General features: G+C 38.2%; 1 protein-coding gene across 5 annotated transcripts in view; it reads right to left on the bottom strand.

Annotated features, from left to right (window-relative positions):
• The window catches only part of LOC138015398 (centriole and centriolar satellite protein OFD1-like), a 49,911-nt gene that overhangs the window by 4,716 nt on the left and 27,695 nt on the right, over positions 1–17,500 (bottom strand). For all 5 annotated transcript variants that reach the window (XR_011125551.1, XM_068862424.1, XM_068862427.1 and 2 more), the window contains 9 exons: positions 16,007–16,113; positions 15,766–15,885; positions 13,753–13,826; positions 11,055–11,146; positions 2,930–3,007; positions 1,853–1,914; positions 1,715–1,746; positions 1,571–1,629; positions 1,149–1,253 (listed from right to left, as the gene is read on the bottom strand). Coding sequence is in view for 4 of the 5 variants with exons in the window: in XM_068862424.1 (XP_068718525.1) it covers positions 1,149–1,253; positions 1,571–1,629; positions 1,715–1,746; positions 1,853–1,914; positions 2,930–3,007; positions 11,055–11,146; positions 13,753–13,826; positions 15,766–15,885; positions 16,007–16,113 (729 nt within the window). In the remaining variant the exon portion in view is untranslated. The remainder of the gene's footprint in view (positions 1–1,148; positions 1,254–1,570; positions 1,630–1,714; positions 1,747–1,852; positions 1,915–2,929; positions 3,008–11,054; positions 11,147–13,752; positions 13,827–15,765; positions 15,886–16,006; positions 16,114–17,500) is intronic.

Genomic DNA, 17,500 nt, shown 5'->3' with positions numbered 1-17,500 from the left:
GGAAGCGCAGATGATGTGGTCGGTGATTTTGATAGATCGTCTAGGAACTGTGATTAATTGCCACAAAGAAATTCACCTAATACAATGGACTAAAGCTCAACCTCTGCAAGTCTAAACAATGGGCAAAGGTTTATCCACCAGCCTACACTTTAAACCTACCAAATCTCACATCTCACTCTCTCATTCATCACATGTCAAAAGCGCCATCCCATACTTCCAGCCCTTCATACCGCGATGACTGTGCAGCAAATCACCGAACGCTTCCCTTTGCATTAATTTATCTTTATTTTTCATGTCACTACGCTTCAACCAACAAAATTGCTTCGACATCCAATATAAAGACTTTCCACAGCCCAGAACCCCTTGATTAACTCTGATGACGGGTGAACGCTCAAAGCGACATCTTCAAAATCTCAACATGGTAGTCAATGTACCTCAGTAAACTCGTTTGATACCAATACCAAATTTTGGTGTTGCGCTCACCCACCGACCCAGCACTGGCGTCTTTTAGAAAAGAAATCTGGTGAAGCCAAAGAATACTGTCATCACCGACAATACCATAAATGTACTATCAGGACCAACTGAACTATTTACGGTTCGATGATGCACACCTGGCAAGTCGGACATCACAGGGGCCGGGACCGCTCTTCACTGTCAATTATATTAGCTCTGGTAAACTGGTGAAGACGTGGACAGATAAAGTTCAAGACTTAACTGTATTGCTACGAGACCCCATACCATTACCAGATTACCAAACACTGCATGCAGGCATATGTATATGTTGCACAAGACTACACTGCATAACGAATAGAATTTCCATTGGGTGAAAAGTGTCTTTACCAAGAAAATGCATTTAGCGCCAACACTGCATGAGTTAGACAATAAAGAAACATCAATGATGAAATGATATATGAAATAAATCATATATTGAAATGCGAATATGAAATCAAGTGGAGCTATGATCCTCGCAGTTATGGACGCAATTTTAGCAAATGCGTAGAGAAACATAAAAAATTCAGGACTTCAAAGGGGTTTGAACCCGTGACCTGAATTTTTCAGGCTCCTCTACGCAATTGCTAAAATTGAGTCCATAACTGCGAGGATCATAGCTTCACTTGAAAGAAACATCAATATTAATTTAACATTACCGCGTCATCTAATTTAGATTCCAACTTCTTTTTTACGTCTTTCCAAGCCTTCTCTTTCGATTTGTTGTTTTTGTCCATTTGTTTAAGTTCTTCTCGCAAATGTTGCTGAGACAAAGAAATGAAAACAATACAAGTGCTTTTTTTTTAGTGTGCCTGTGACATTCGAAGGGTGCTACGCACTATATGTAAAAGTTATTTGCCAAATGGCTGCCGAGAACACCAAGGGCCGCAAAAAGTTACCGGGGCTTCTACAAAACAAGCACGAGATCATTTTCCTTGGTACTTTTGAATGATGTCAAGCAGAAACATCGCTTTGATCAGTAATGCCGATGTTGAACAGGTTTTTAATAAAGCTCTCTCTGCATTATGTTGAAATCGAGACAGGAGTGAAATTGAAACTCTCCTTTCACAAATATCCATACCAAGTCTGCAGTGGATTCTACCGATTTCTCTGTTAGTTCCTTGATTATTTTCTGATTTCCTTAAGAAAAAGTCCCAAATTAGTAACAACATAAGTTTAGTTCTCATAAAAAACAAAGAAAATGACGTAACCTATTACTAAGCACCTTTTTGCTCATCTTGGTATTTCAGCAAATCTCTGAAAAAACGAAAGCAAGACTTGAACCTTAACAAACATGATGCAGCAATTGCAAAGAGTATTTTCAAGATAAAAGAAGCCAGGGCTTTGTAGAGAGATGTCTTGCCTTCTTAACGCAGCGTTCTCCTTGCTTAAATCAACTTCTCTTTCCTTCAAAGCCTTGTAGTCCTGAAGATATAAATCATTCTTCTTCAATCCACTTTGAGCTTACACCTAGAAACGTCGATTGACTAAAAATGAATAAGTACTCTTTCAAAGTGGGCCATAAGCTATTTTATGTAAAAAGGATAGAAAAAGAAAAAAAGAAAAAAATCTCTGACCAGTGGAGAACCTGCCAAGGCCGTTGGCATATGAGGACGAATTGGCCGTGGGCCATGCTTGGCAAATGTACTTCATTGATTCTTTCCAAAGCTACGGTAATACGAGCAACAAAAACGTTTAACTTGCAAAATTGCTGCAAAACTAGTCGAAAACTAGTTGAAAAGCGATATTGCAAGATTTACATCTCACGCACGACCTGTCTTGCAACAAAAAAAATGTGTTGATTTTTGTTGCAGAAAGTAGAACGGACCTCTCCAATTATCTCGAGTCAACTTGAGGTCTCATCATGGGTTCAAGGTGTCAATTTTGAAAAACGTTCTAATTTCGTCAGTATTTAGGCTAAAAGAATAAACATTTTATCGCTCCTTGGATGTAGTTTTGGATGTTACTTTTTCTGTGTTAAGTTCTTAAAGCAAAGCCAGGTAGTCCTACGGATTTTAAATTTTTCTGAAATTTTTTCAACAAACGGTTGTGACATAAACTTTCAGGTAAACGGTGTCAGCGTTTTTCAATTTTTGGACCTGAATTCCCGGTCAAACACGTTATTTAACTTTCATGGAAGGTAACAAATGCAAAACGCAATATATCCAATATGGCCGATACCCTTTAGCTGAAAATTTATTCAATAAATATTTTGAAGTTCAAAATCGACTGCTTAAAAAAATGAAGGAAAATTTAAAACCATGCCGGGTAGCTTAAACCTACCGAATGGGCCCACCTGCTTTTGCTTTGGATTCAAAACTACATTCACGGAGCATCAAAATTATATTTCTTTCATTCCCATAGTATAAATACTAACGAAATAAAAACGTTCTAAAAAACTGACACCTCGAACCTATGACGAGACCTTAATTAATGTTACCTCAGTTAGCCTCTCAACCGTAGACTCTTTCTGCTGAAGAGATGAAGCCAGTTTCAACTTATAGTTTTCAAGTTCAAGCTGAAAGTGTGAAAAAAAAAAAAAAAACACAAACAACTTTTTCTTCCTTCTTTTTTCTACTGCATGTGGCCACTGGAAATCTTTATCATGATAGAACAAATCTATTATAGTTAAGCTTTCGAACAATTCCAATAAGGCTGTTAGGCGACTGGCATTTCCCAGTTTTTTTAGCCTTTGGGAGTTTGCCTAAAATATCGGCCCTTTTCGAAGATTTGGTTAGGGTACCCCCTTTTGCTCTCTTATTCTAGGCCTTTTTTCAGGCGGTTTTTTGCATCAAGTTATATCAAGAAGGCGTCACCTTATTAAATTACTCTGAATTTCAAAGGCTTTTGGGAACTGTACATGTTTCTGCTACTCATCTGATAGTATTAGAGTAAAGATTTCTCTTAAAAAAGTCTAGAGAGGCTATCAAGTCTCAAGCAAGCCTTTTAAGATTTCCAAAATGAAAATTAACACATTTGAAATGGCCATGAGTGTTACTATTGCTAACATAACGAAGATTATAGAACGGCACATAAAAGGGCAAACTATCAAGTATATGTATGTATGCTATTGGTGGAGAGACGTATCTTTAACTCCCTACTACGCTTATTTTTTTGCCCCGCTTTTTAACTTTTAGTTTAAATATCTAGTGTCTGGAGTGTAGTCCTTCAAAAAAATTTTGCCTCATAGTATATTCACGCGTTTTAGCGGGCCTTTGATTTATACGCCAATGATTTTACCGAGCCAGTTAGGCCCCTGAAGATGTAACTTGACCGCATCTCTTCAGAAAGAAATGCGCAAAAGTGTTTTCATAGAAATCTTGTTGAAAATCCAGAGCTTAAAAGTCTTTATAGAACAGAAATGTCGGACGATAGTTACCCTTCGAATGCTTCTTCGTCATCAGTTACCTGGACCCAACTGGCTCGGCCAAAATCAAAGGCCCGCTAAAACGGGTGAATGCACTATGGGGGGAAACGTTTTGAAGTACTACACTCCGGACACTATAAATATTTTAGCGAAAAGTTAAAAACGGGGAAAAAATAAGCATCATATGGACTTTAAAAGGGTGCACGAGAGGTGGAGTCAACCAAACATTAGGGCTCACTCTCTCGCAAAAAAGCGAAAAAAAACTGTCTTAATTCTTACTGAGATTTTTACGGACTTTTAAGTCCGTCAAAATCTCAGGGGTTTCAGTAATGGCAGCGTAAGTGAGTGGTTGGTTTTAGCCTTACGCCTTTTTACATTTTCTTTGAAGTGGCAAATGGCCAATGTTATAGAAAAGTATCTTACGAAGCACCGAAACTGGTCATCGAACTCGACAGAGGGTGAGAACGACTCTCCGGACAAGAAAAAGGCAAAAAATCAAGGCACGAGCGACTAAGAAGAAGAAGCTAGCGTGGATGAAGTCTTGGCAGTACTGAACATGTCGGAGAGTGTGAGCGAAATGTTAAATCAAATTCCAGAGAAGCTTTAGAAACTTGATAAAATAGAAAGTTCTTTGGACAATATTGAAGGCAAGTTACAGAATCTAGAATCAAAGACACAGCGACTTGAAGAATCTGAATGTACAGCCAAACAAGAATTAAATAATTTGAAGGAAGGACTAAAGAATGTCAATATCAAGCTTAGACTAAATGGAGTCTATGGAAAACAAGCAAGGGGCAAACACGGCAAATTTGAGTCAAAAGATAAAATAACTTGAAGAACGAGCAAAGAGTCTGCACGATAAAAATCTATATTTAGATGCCTCTTCGAGGCGTGAGAACATTAAGTTTATGAACATACGAGACAAGAAGAGGGGCGGATCAGAGGGAACACTACGTCGCTTCTCAGATCAAGAACGTGGTTATGAAGATGCAAAGAGGGTCGAAATTCAACGTGTTCATCGGATCGGCAAAGGGAAAAATGGAGCACCACGGCCCATACTCGCCCGCTTTTTGCGGTACAAAGACTGTGAGGATATGTTAGCTTCGGGCCGCCGGCTTCGTGGCACTAATTTTCAAATGTTTAAAGATTTACCAACTGAGGTCACTGACAGGTGAAAGCCACAAGTGGAAACATTGAAAAAGGCCAGAAGAAATGGAATGAAAGCACCTTTCAGTTCGGCGCAACCAGATAAGTTATACATTAATGGTGAATTTTGGCCTGTTGGTAGGGAACTGGTTATAACAGGGCGGTGAGAGTCTTGAATATGGTTTAACTAAAAGCCACACTTTAATTTTCAAACGAGTCTATGGCGGAGGCGACCAGCAAGCCGAACGAACGAGTTAGAACAAAAACGAATCAGTTGTACACTCCTAAACTCTTAATGTCCTATACTTGTTTTTATCACTGTTTGGTTGTGCATTTGTCCTTTGTTTATTTGTTATTTTTTCGTCCTACTTTTTTCTTTGACCTTATAGTTTACATCTATAGTTACTATCGGAGGTGCTCTTGGGTGGAGGGTGTCCCATGTGATACTCAGAAAAAATCATAGAAAAATCGGGCCTTAAAAGCGGCGTGAGATTTTTAACTGGTTACGCATGAAAAAAATGTCAATATATTTTATTCAAGAAGCCCATTGTACCGACGACAATAAGCATGAATGTCGAACAGAATGGGGCTATCAGGCCTTTTTCGGTTACAAAAATTTGGTTTTATCAACGGAGTTGATAATGTAAATTGGCCACCGTACAGAGATTCTAAAAGCTGACGTTTCGAGCGTTAGCCCTTCGTCAGAGCGAATTCGCTCTGACGAAGGGCTAACGCTCGAAACGTCAGCTTTTAGAATCTCTGTACGGTGGCCAATTTACATTATCAACTCCGTTGATAAAACCAAATTTTTGTATACTACTTCCCCACCGACGCAGCACCACAGTTTCTTTAGAAACTACCCCTTCATTCTTTTTCGGTTACGGCTCAAGTAAAAGCGCTGGTGTTGCTATTCTCTTCAATAATAACTTCGATTTTCAAATTTCCAAAGCTTATACTGCTCCCGAGGGACGCTTTATAATATGTGACTTAATTACCAGTGGAAAAAAACTGACCTTAGCAAATATATATGCACCAAATGAAGATGATCCTTCTTTTTTCACTTCGATCTTTGACCACTCGGCCGACAGTTGGACAACAGTCGGCCGACAGTTGACCGACAGTCGGCCGACAGGTTTTTTGGGGAGCTCTTCTTCACAATTACCACATAATCAAAGCAGATATCATTCCGGGATATAAAACGGACCATTCAATGATCGTTTTAGAAATTTCGCTACATTCTAAGACTAGAGGTAGAGGATTCTGGAAACTTAACACCTCCTTTTTAACTGAAACAGAATATATTAATCAAATCAAATTGATGATACAACAAACCAAAGATGAATACAGGGATGATGAGTTTATTAACCCTAATCTGCTCTGGGAGATGATTCAAATGAAAGTTAGAGAAGAATCGATCAAATTTGGAGCCTCCAAGAAAAAGAAAATAATAAACGAGTGAGAAGAAATTGAGCAATCAGTTGCAAAATTTCCAGCCACGAAATTTAAATTCTTCACAAGTACTTGACAATTTTTTTATTGCATATAACTCGCGAACTTTGCGGTTGGGAATCCTTCTGTGATAGAAGGCCAGACTGCTAAAATCTTGACTTCGCGAACGGGACTTTGAGCGCGATGCTCAACGAGTTTGCTGGAATTCGAAAAGTATCTGATGAGTCTCTTGGCCGAGACGAAACGCCGCGTCATAGTTGCAAAATTGGAACAAGATTTAAGTGATACGCATATTAATGATTCTCGAAAACAACAAATATGGACCGAGCTTGAAGCAATCGAATATAAAACAAAAGGGGCAGATCGAAATCACGATGGTATAATGAAGGTGAAAAAATACCAAATATTTTCTTAATCTGGAAAAGAGACATTGCAAGCAAGGGACAATTACTCAACTTAAAATCAGTGGATTTTGCCGATACAGACAAAGAAATTCTGAATGGGTGTGAGTCTTTTTACCAAACTCTTTACAGTTCCAAAACCAATAACGAGAAATCTAGTGACGTTTTTTTCCCACCATAGCAAAATCAAAATCATTTGACCAATGCGGAACAACTTGTTTGCGAAGGCTTGTCACTGGGTTGCCTGTGGCAAACCCAGTCGAGGTCTGCGTTTAGTTTGTTTGTTTTATCTCTTTTATTTTTATTTTTTTTTCCGTGTCGGTAAAAGTCTTGCCTGTCACTCCCCTGGTAAGTGGAACTGCGTAGATTTCTCTGGTGGACACAGTGGAATCATTAAGTTAGACTGCAATGGCGTCGAAAGTCATGTACCGCGAATGGCGTTTTAGTGGATCCTTAAACAAAATATACCCTTATGGAGCTCAATAATGGAAAGTCAGTTGGATAAACTAGGCAGGAATCTCAAAAGCGACGAGTACTGGAGGATGGGAGTTGGGCGATTGTGATCTTTGTTTTGACTTCGCTCAATTCATTGTCAAACTTTATAACACTTGACAGAAAAAGAAACTTACAAAAACCCGGTATCTTGCCATCATTTGACACAGATGCTTCACTGTTTGGCGAGTAAACATGCCGCGGTAACTTAATCACGGCGCCCGCTGAATTCCGGCCATGTCACTTTCGATTTTGCAATTTACTTGAACGTAGCAAAAATCTCCCAAAATGTTTGTCGCTAATCGTAACTTTTTATATCCTATATTCACGGTTCAAAATTAATGTTGTTTTCATGTCGTAAATATTTTATTCTCGATCGACCGTCCCGGAAACTTCCTTCTGCTCTTTCTAAAAACTGTGTATCTATAGTTATTTACTTTTGCATCAATATTTGTTTTTGCATAAAGCAAGCTAACAAAATCTGTACCTTGCTGAGTTCGCATTTGTTAGCGTTAATAGTATTTTCGGTCCGATGTTTCTGTTTTGTGAGGGGTGTATTGTTTTGGTCTCCCATCCAAACACTAACCCCGCCGAACAGAGATTGACTTCAGTGAACGTCGGCATTACAAAGCTGTCAGATGCTCAGCGGGCACGCTTAAGGTGAAAAGAAGTTTATCAACATGTCAGCCCAGAAGCCAATGTTTCTCACTTCCCATTTATTTTCTTCAATCTTTCTGGGTTCAGTACTTTGCTGGTAACCACATATCTTCTCAGACTATTTACCCAAGACTTCTACCATGGCACTACAATGATAGACAATAACAAAACAACATCGTGCAGTGTTAGAGCTACATATTACGCAAGGACAGATCTGTTTCGTCGTACGAACGTGTGAGGACCTGTGAGCCAAAGGGCCTCTTCTGGTATGACTTCTTAATGACCTTGAAAAAAATTGTTTGGAACGGTGCACGTACCACAGGCAACCCAGTGTACCCTCACGGAGGGTCTAGTTGAATAGGGAAGAATGTCTGCAAGCCCTAAACAGTATGAATTCGGTCAAAACGCCAGGAACAGATGGCCTCCCTTGCGAATTTTACAAGATTTTTTGGAATGATGTGAGTGATATCTTGATAAGTTATTTTAACTATTCGTATGAAACAGGAACACTTTCAGTATCGCAAAGACGCGGAATTGTTAAACTTATTCCTAAAAAGGACGCGGATCTCAGTCTAATTAAAATGGCGACCATTGACATTACTTAACTGTGACTATAAGATTGCAACAAAAGCCATAGCAAGCAGAATAAAAAATTTTCTTCCGAAACTTATCTCTGATGATCAGACAGGTTTTATTAAGAATATCCTTTTAATTGGTGGTGTTATTAGATACACGGCAGCGAGGAATATTCCCAGACTTCTTCTTTTCCTTGATTTCGAGAAAACATTTGATACGTTAGAGTGGACTTTCATTCAAGAGACTTTAAAGTATTTTGGCTATGGCCCACAACTACTAAAATGGATTAACATTTTTTACTGTAACACTAAAAGCCGTATTTTGAGCAATGGTTGGGCGAGCAATTTCTTTAAACCGACTAGAGGAGTTAGGCAGGGCTGCCCTTTGTCGCCATACTTATTTGTTTTATCGGTAGAAGTAATGGCCGAAGCCTTTCGAAGAAATGAAAAAATTATAGGAATAACTGTGAAGGCAAAAAATATTAAGTTGAGCCAATATGCAGATGACACCACGCTAATCTTTGGCGGTTCGATAGAATCCCTGGAAGAATCTTTAAGACTATTAGATCTTTTCGGAGAGGTGTCTGGTCTCCGACTCAACTGTGGTAAAACAGAAGCTCTATGGATCGGCGCGAAGGTAAACAGTGATCTTAAACTCTGTCCTGAAAATAATTTTAAATGGCCTAAAGGAAAAGTTAAAGCTCTTGGTTTTTTGGTTTTCGTCGGATTGAAATATAACAGTTTCTCATAATTACATAGATAAAGTGGAAAAAGTGAAAGCGATGTTAATTTGCTGGAAATTTCGTAGACTTAGTCTGCTTGGGAAAATTACAGTCATTAAAAGTCTTGCGGTATCACAATTGGTGTATATACTTGCGCCACTTCAAACAGACCATAAACTGAGCAATTAAAGAGATAGACGTGCTCTTTTATAAATTTTTATGGGACGAAAAGGGGATAAAATAAAAAGAAATGTTATGATAAACGATTTTTCTGAAGGAGGACTTAAAATGATTGATATAGAGTCTTTTAATAAATCTCTTAAATCATCTTGGATTAAAAAATATCTTGATCCTGAAAAGAGTAGTAGCTGGAAGTTTTTTTTTTTTTTTGATTTAGAACTTCAGTCACATGGAGGAAAGACGATTTGTTTAGGAAACCTTACTAGGAAGGACGCGTGCTGCTTCATTGAGGTCTCAGACCCTTTCATCAAAGAAAATCTTGAAATTTGGTGTGAAGCCTCCTTCACCGAAAACTTGACATCCTAAGCACAGTCTTTATCTTCACCTCTATGGTATAACTCACACATAAAAATTGGAAACAGACCAGTTTTTTCCAAAGACTGGTCCCTTAAAGGTATAACCGAAGTTAAGCACATCCTAAATGATTCCTTTGAATTTTTATCTTTAACTGCTTTTCAAGACAAATATAACCTTCAAGTTCCTCCCTTAAGTTATTACGGAATAATTTCGGCAACTAATTCTCTCCGTAGGCAAAGTGAAAGGACTAATGCTAGCTATGAGAGCTTCCTTTCAAAATTTCTAAAAAACTCAAAACCCTCTAGATTGACTTATAAGAAGTTAGTATATATCAATAAAAAGTGAGCTACCAACCCTAGGTCAAGAAAAATGGCACAAAGAAATTAATCTGGAACCCGGTCACAAAGTATAGATAACGAGAAATGCGTATAGATAACGAGAAATGCACCTTCTGTCAATACCGTAAAGAAAGCCACTTTCATTTATTTTGGGAATGTAGCAAAAGCCGTTGTTTTTGGAATAATGTTTTTTCATGGATGCAGGCCTGTAAAATTGTTAGTAAAGAATATGCTTTTCAGGTAGATACTTGCTTGGGACTGAGACCATACAATTTGCTAATTAATTTTTGTTTTTTGACAAGCAAACATTTCATCTGGCTGTGTAAATTTAAAGAACGAAGGCCAATTTTCGAAGAATACTTACGGCATCTACAATATATTCATAAAGTAGAGAAGGAAGATACAACAACGCGAAAGAGATGGGAACCGCTATTGCTTTAAAAATAAATAAATAAATACAGAATCCAGCACCTTGTTCCCCAACTGTACACTCCCAGGTAATTCCCATCTTGTAGAGTATAATTGGTCGCTCCTCTCAAAACAAGAGCTCCTCCTCCTTTTTTTTTTTTCTCCTATTATGTAAACATATTCCGTGTTTGTGGGTGTGTGTGGGTGTGAGTGTGTTTGTGGGGGGAGGGGTGTTTGTGCTTTTAAAACTAAACATGTAAACATGTAAGGTAATAATAATAATAATAATAATAATAATAATAATAATAAAATTAGAAATAAAAAACAAAAAAGACTGAAGACAGATAATCGAATATTGCTCAACGTTATGGAAATGTTGAGCAATATTCGATTAAAGAGCAACAGCAACAACAATCCCCAGGTCGCGCATTGAGTACTTTGGTTACTTCATTTTCTCCAATGGAAGCACACACCTGCAGTTCATGCAACTTTCCCTTTGTTCTGTGCAACTCATTCGAAGCGTTCATATATGTATCTTTCTGCCCTTCAAACATATCTTTGTCGCCTGAAAAAAAATACAAAAGTCAGTTACCACCATAGAACCTATTTATGTAATTGCCATCGTGTTTCTTGGGTATGAAGTGATGCTCTTGGAGTGTAGAGAAATAATCGGTATTTGATACGGTCTTGCATGGTTAAACGTCCACTCAAATCCTTAAAATTAGTCATGTTATGGTGATGTTTAGAAGAGGAGTGCATAAAAATGTACCAAACGTGACACGCACAGGAAGAAATTTCAAAGCCATGAAATGTATTTTATCACCGTTTTCGTTTCAGTCTTCCTGATGGTGCTGTCACACTGCAATTTTTCGTGCTGGTTATCTCGCAATGCCAGTACAAGGGCAAGTTACACAGAATGTTGCCTAAGTGTAACACTTGGATAACGGTAGGCAGGTTAGGTACATTTCACTAACCCCTATTTCCTTCATCGACCTGTGGCCCGTTTCTCGAAAGTCCCGAAAACTTTTCGGACCCGAAAGCCATTTGAAACTGACAACCACTTGTTTTGGAAAGTTGATATTTTAACACGTTTTCAAGGTAACAAAAAGCAAAATGACTGTGAAGTTTTACAACTTAAATCCTCTCCGTTCTTGAGATACAAAGTAAATTGCCACACCCGAAAATGACCCTTAAAGTTTCGGGACTTTCAAGAAACGGGCATCTGGTCCCTGGACAACTAAAAGTGACTAGTGACTAGATGTATAATAAATCGAGTACAAAAATCAGTGAAACGATGCTAACTTCAACGAGGACGTCAGAAACAAATACAAACTAAAGCCAGAAAAAAACGAGTCAACAGCAATTTTATAAGCTTAAAAAAATTCATTCCCCTACAGAACAATTGTCCAATTCATCGTTACATTTGTGCAGTGTCGTCTTTAACTTGAGAGACGCTAGCGCAGTTGAAGTCATGACGATAACAGGCGATTTCTTGTTCACTTGTAGTTCAGTAAAATAAAACGACTAAAGGTATTTTATGAAACAAAAGTAAACAAAGAAAGGCTCTTGAGAATCACGGAATTTAAGGATCTACAGTCTACATCGGATTTGTTTTTAGTTATGGCCGGGGATCAAAAAGCCACTAAAGCTAATTAGTATAAATACACAGGTGATTATACAAAATCGCGCGCTCTCATTGGCTCGCTATCTCGGATTATCAGCCGATAATCACCTCGACGGACAAAATGGCTGCCAGTAGTCGTTTTAATTGCCACTGTAAGTGAAGATGATTTCGCGTTGAAATGTTATTTTTTTTCTCCTTTTTGAAATAATCACATGTGTATTTATACTAAAACAATTCGCCTCAGGCTCAGTGATTATCGGTGAATATTCACCTCGACTTCGTCTCGGTGAATCAGTTCGCCTTCGGCGAATAATTGTTAAATAATATACCGGAAGTACTCGGTTTTAACTGTGAAAATGTATGTCGCGAAACGAGTTGAACTTGGGCATTGGTAACATGTAGATTGTCTTTGTATTCGCAAATGGTCATCTTAAATCTACCCGGCCGCTGAGATGATTTCGACAAAACAACGGTGAGAGGAGAGACTGTTGGTTACGCAAATCACAACGAGGCAGTATCACTCGCTACAACACTGCACGTTCCGTACCATGCAACACAGTTGCTTAACAAAACTATTCTCGTGATTTAGTAGGGTGATCCATTTTAGGTAGTCCATCATTAGTCCATTTAGTAGACCACGGATCTTGTCCATCGGGGTAGTCTATGGACTAGCGGTCAGTGGAATGTACCTACCCAGATAGGTAACAGTGGAATGCGACCCAGTTTCAAATTTGTCAGCAAAAACATAGCATCACCCTAAATCAAATATTATCACTAAGCTAAGGGACAAAAGACTACAATAATAAAAAACAACACTTGAAGTGGTCTTTACTTTTGTTGGATTCGTATGCTGATGTCCGATCTCACCCATAGATCACTTGCTTGTAAAGCGCATTCGAATATGTTAATAGAAAATGCGCTATATAAATTCATTACCATTCGTGCAACTCGTCCCGTTACCTTGACCGCAAGAACTTGGTGCAATGAAAATTGCAGATATCAATTTGGCGCTTTCAAGAACTTGAAAGAAATACGAAAATCGATTTTGGTCACGCTTAGATTTGCTTACAAAGTAATATAAGAAAAAGTATGCTGAGAGGAAGAATCGAGCAGATTGGTGCAGATCGTCTATTTCAAAAACGAACTTCATAATCATCACCATCATCTGGTCGAGCGAGCTCGGACATTAATTCTACCACGCCATCCATTATGATCCAGCATCAGGTTTGGGAGGGTTTCGGGGAGGTATCCAGGGTCTCTACTTAATTGGGCGACGTAGGTGGTAGAGTGTGGCCATGAAAGGGGGCCAGAGTAAAAGGTACTTAGAGAAACTTAAACGTCTATATCAGTCACGTCTATTATCACCTGCCTCAGAACGTGACTCTGGGACCTTCACTTTCGTCTCCACAGCCCCACGAAAGAAACAAGGCCACGGTAACCAGGTGACTCGGTTCAGAATAACGCCAACAATTTAACTTCCTACCATCCAAATCAATCAAATATCTAACTGGTTGTAGCTTACCTAAACATTAAACTACTCAACTTACGTTGTAACTGTTTTTCTTTGCGCTCTAGATTTTGTCTTCTTTCCAACATTTCTTCCTCGCATTCCTGTTTGTATCTAAGGAGAAAATGATGGTAAGAAAGAGCATTTTGCACGATGTTGCGAATTTAATCGCTGTTTTGGAAGAATAAACGACCCCAATAACAGCTATCCTAACGATGGACCCGACTGGCCAGGCCATTACTGCCCAGGACTGATGTACTATAACTCGGTATCTTGTCAGATTATTCTGCAAAAAGGCAGATCGTTTCATTTCGAAAAACAAATAAAGATAAAAAAAAATCTTCAAAACAGTTATTAGATCGCTCCACAAGTGTAACATGCCACTCTTAATATCTATCAAGGTGATGAACTATTCAAATGATAGATCAAGTCTTGGTTGTCGCTCCCGGCGAAAGCAGTTCGAGGGTAAGCTCTGAGTACCGCTCACGTGGCAGATCAGAACTATGAAGACGGAGTTCACAGGATCGTTAGACTGTAATCTGCACTGATTTCACCGCAACATGACCAGGTAGCCAAAATGACCAGGCGCAAATATGCGAAGTAAGTTTCCCTGCAAATTGCTCGCACGTTTAAACATATTATTTGCGAGCACCCAAATATTCCCCCCAGACAAGCTTCAGTTAAACCTCATCGTGTCAAAGAGTACACTCCACGCAGAATAGAGAAGCGATGGAGTAAGCACGCAATTGTGCTAGCTCATTCTGTCAACTACAAGAGAGCAGGATTTCCCTTTACATTTTCATTGAATAAGAGTGTTTTTTGACTTTTTGTGGAACTAACTGATTATAATGTGGAACGATTTGACCGTAAACTGCTGTCAAGTAATTCACAGTCCAAGTATCTTACGAAAGGCTGTGGAACTAACGAGTTGTTACAACCACATAATCAATAGAACCGTCGCACGGAATTATATTGCCAGAAAAAGGTGCCCCTTCAGCATCGGTTCCGTTGGCAAAGAGGCTAATAACTTTGCAAATTACACAGAAACAAGGGGTGAGTTGGGCTTGTTTGCATAACCAGCCTCAGCGCCAAATGAGCCTCTAAACTTAATATATAGACTTCACTTTGACCCAAGTAATGTTTCTCGTTTTTACTCACTGCTGAGCGAAAGGAGTCAGTTCAGTTTATAGACACCCAAGATTTCATTCTAAATCACTTTTTTCTTGTCTTTCTTTTATCCACTGCCAATGTTAAAGAGCCAAAAGTAGATACTGTGCATGACTCCACTCAGTTTATGCCTGGTTCTACCATCCAATGACAAATGACACGAAGCAGGAATATACAACGTTTCCAATGTAGCCGTGTATTCTCCAGTCGCTCCTCTTCCTTTTTCTCCTTTTTTTTTCTTTCATGGCATTTTGCATTTTAAATTACAAAACAAGATAGAACTCAATCTCCGAAATAAAGTGGTTCTGTACCTGACAATTTTCAGAACAGTTATTATGTTACAAGGAAAAGGCCAACCAAGCATAAGAAAGCGACTTCTCAGGGGTTAAGTGAATCGTTTACGAGCTCAATGCTATTTTTAACAACCGTGACAAAAAAACCAACAGTTGACTTGATTTGTGCTAATTCAGTGTTAATTTCAGTTTACAGAGTCCCCAATTAGTGCTACAGCGCTAGTACGACTAGACACTTAAATAAAGTTCCTTTCCTTTCCGTTCCTTTTCCAACCTCATTCCCAGGGTCTCTCTTCTCTGCCTTCTTTTTAGAAGAGGGACCCTGGGAACAAGGTGGACAATTTTCAAGGAGAAAATACCTTGAAGCACTAACACAATACTATCCTCATTGACCATCACTACCCTTTTTAATCGCCAGGGTACTTGATGAAAGAATTAAAGTTATTACCACCACTAGCAAAAAAAGCGTTGTTTGTCCCTGGGATTGTTTGCTGATGGTCTCGGTCACACCAAGCATCTCTAGGGAGGGAAAGAAGAATATATTTTTGATCCCAAGCGTTCTCTTGACATTCATGAAATTGGATTTAAGTTACCTCTTTACTTCTTGTTCCAGTCGCACATGATAGTTGGTCTCTGCCTCCTCTAAGAGAGATTTTTTTCGCTTAACCTCCTCAGACAAGACTTTGATTCTTTCTTCTTCAAGCTGTAAACTCCTGTGGGAGACCAAATTAGATTTATCATATAAGTGCATGATATCAGATTGGTGTACATACATGAATACCTTATAAGCCTCATTGGTGAATAAACTCATCTTAAAGCCAAAGCACTCCTTACTTTATTTTCATTTTTTGATTCAAATCAAATTCTGATTCCCGTTCCTTGAGAGACAGTATGCCTTCCAAAATTTTCTGTCTCTGAGAATAAGCTTCTTCATCTTGAATCTATCCAAAAAAAGAATTGCTCACTCATAAAAGCACAGCCAAATACTGAGTACTCTTAATACTTGCCTACGTTCTTAAGTTTGCACCACCTTGTCTCAAAATGACAGCCTAAAGAAGGCTTGAAAGGCTTTTCCACAGATGAGAGTGGGTTTCCAGTGGAGAAGGACTCCAACTCTTTCTATCTTTTCAAAAGGGCAATACTATTGCCAAGCAATCTTTAAGGGTGTCCACAACGCCCTAACTGTTGCCATGGCAATGACATGGCATTCCAACAGCCTTTTTTTTTAATTTCTTAAAGAAAGGAGGAAACAAATCTTACTTGGACACAAAAAAATTATGGTAGGTGACCAAGATAAATTTTTGCTGGTCACCCGTTTTGATTTATCAGCTGATGCAAGCAGCTCAAGTTTTGTGTGTACAGGTTCAGCTGAAAACCCTTTCGAGCCTCCTTAATTAAGTAAAAATAGGTGGTTCCCCTTTTGTCTAAGGTTTCTGTGGATCAGTGTCCTATCAATAAAGACCATCTGTGGCTAACATTAGTTTTCTTTTACTGTCAGTGAGATCCTTGGTCTATTTTACAGAGATAAAATATATCTTGCTACCAAGTCACGACTACAATCTTGCATGATTTGTCATCATGTTGAAGAAGGTTTGAAATTTTACATGTGGTATGGAATCCTGTTAACGAGTAATAACGATACGAGTTCAGTAATCGTAGAAAGTTGCTTAGTGACCTTTTCAAATTTTTCAAGCACCTGTTTATTTTTCTTTATTTTTTTTTTTCTTTTTTTTATTTTTAATAATAATAATTTTATTTTTTAAATATGCACACTTACACCATAAAACAGTGCAAACTACAGTAAACGATACAATGAGTATTGCAATACGAACGTGACATGAATTACAGCACTACTAAGCACTAATTGCATTAAAATTACGTTTTCTAACATGAAAAAAAAAACAATAAATAAATAATAATAATAGATAAAATAAATAAATGAAATACGACTTCAAGCACCTGTTTAAGGAACATTAAATTTTTAACGTTAAACAAATTCTACAGTGGATGTTTTAAATTAATAACAGGACTTTTCCTTTTTAACCATGCAATTTGCACAATACAAATTCATAGCTGTTTGAAAAGTAAAATTTCAAACAAGAGAAACTGGTCAAAGCCTGAGGTTGTAAGCCAATGCTTTTATTGTTTTGAAGTGTGTGAAACCCCCGGTGAAAAAAGAAACAAGTTTTTGAAATGGTTTCTCAATCAGTGCCTAATTGAAAAGAAAGGATAGTATTCACATACCAGTAAACATTTGTAAATGTGAAGGACAATATATATGACCAAGTAAACGAAATTATTCTGCTTTATTTAGAACACACGCCTCTC

This window comes from Montipora capricornis, chromosome 9 (genome assembly GCF_036669925.1).
Source record: "Montipora capricornis isolate CH-2021 chromosome 9, ASM3666992v2, whole genome shotgun sequence".
Lineage (NCBI taxonomy): Eukaryota > Metazoa > Cnidaria > Anthozoa > Scleractinia > Acroporidae > Montipora > Montipora capricornis.
This window is presented reverse-complemented; position numbering and strand designations above follow the sequence as displayed.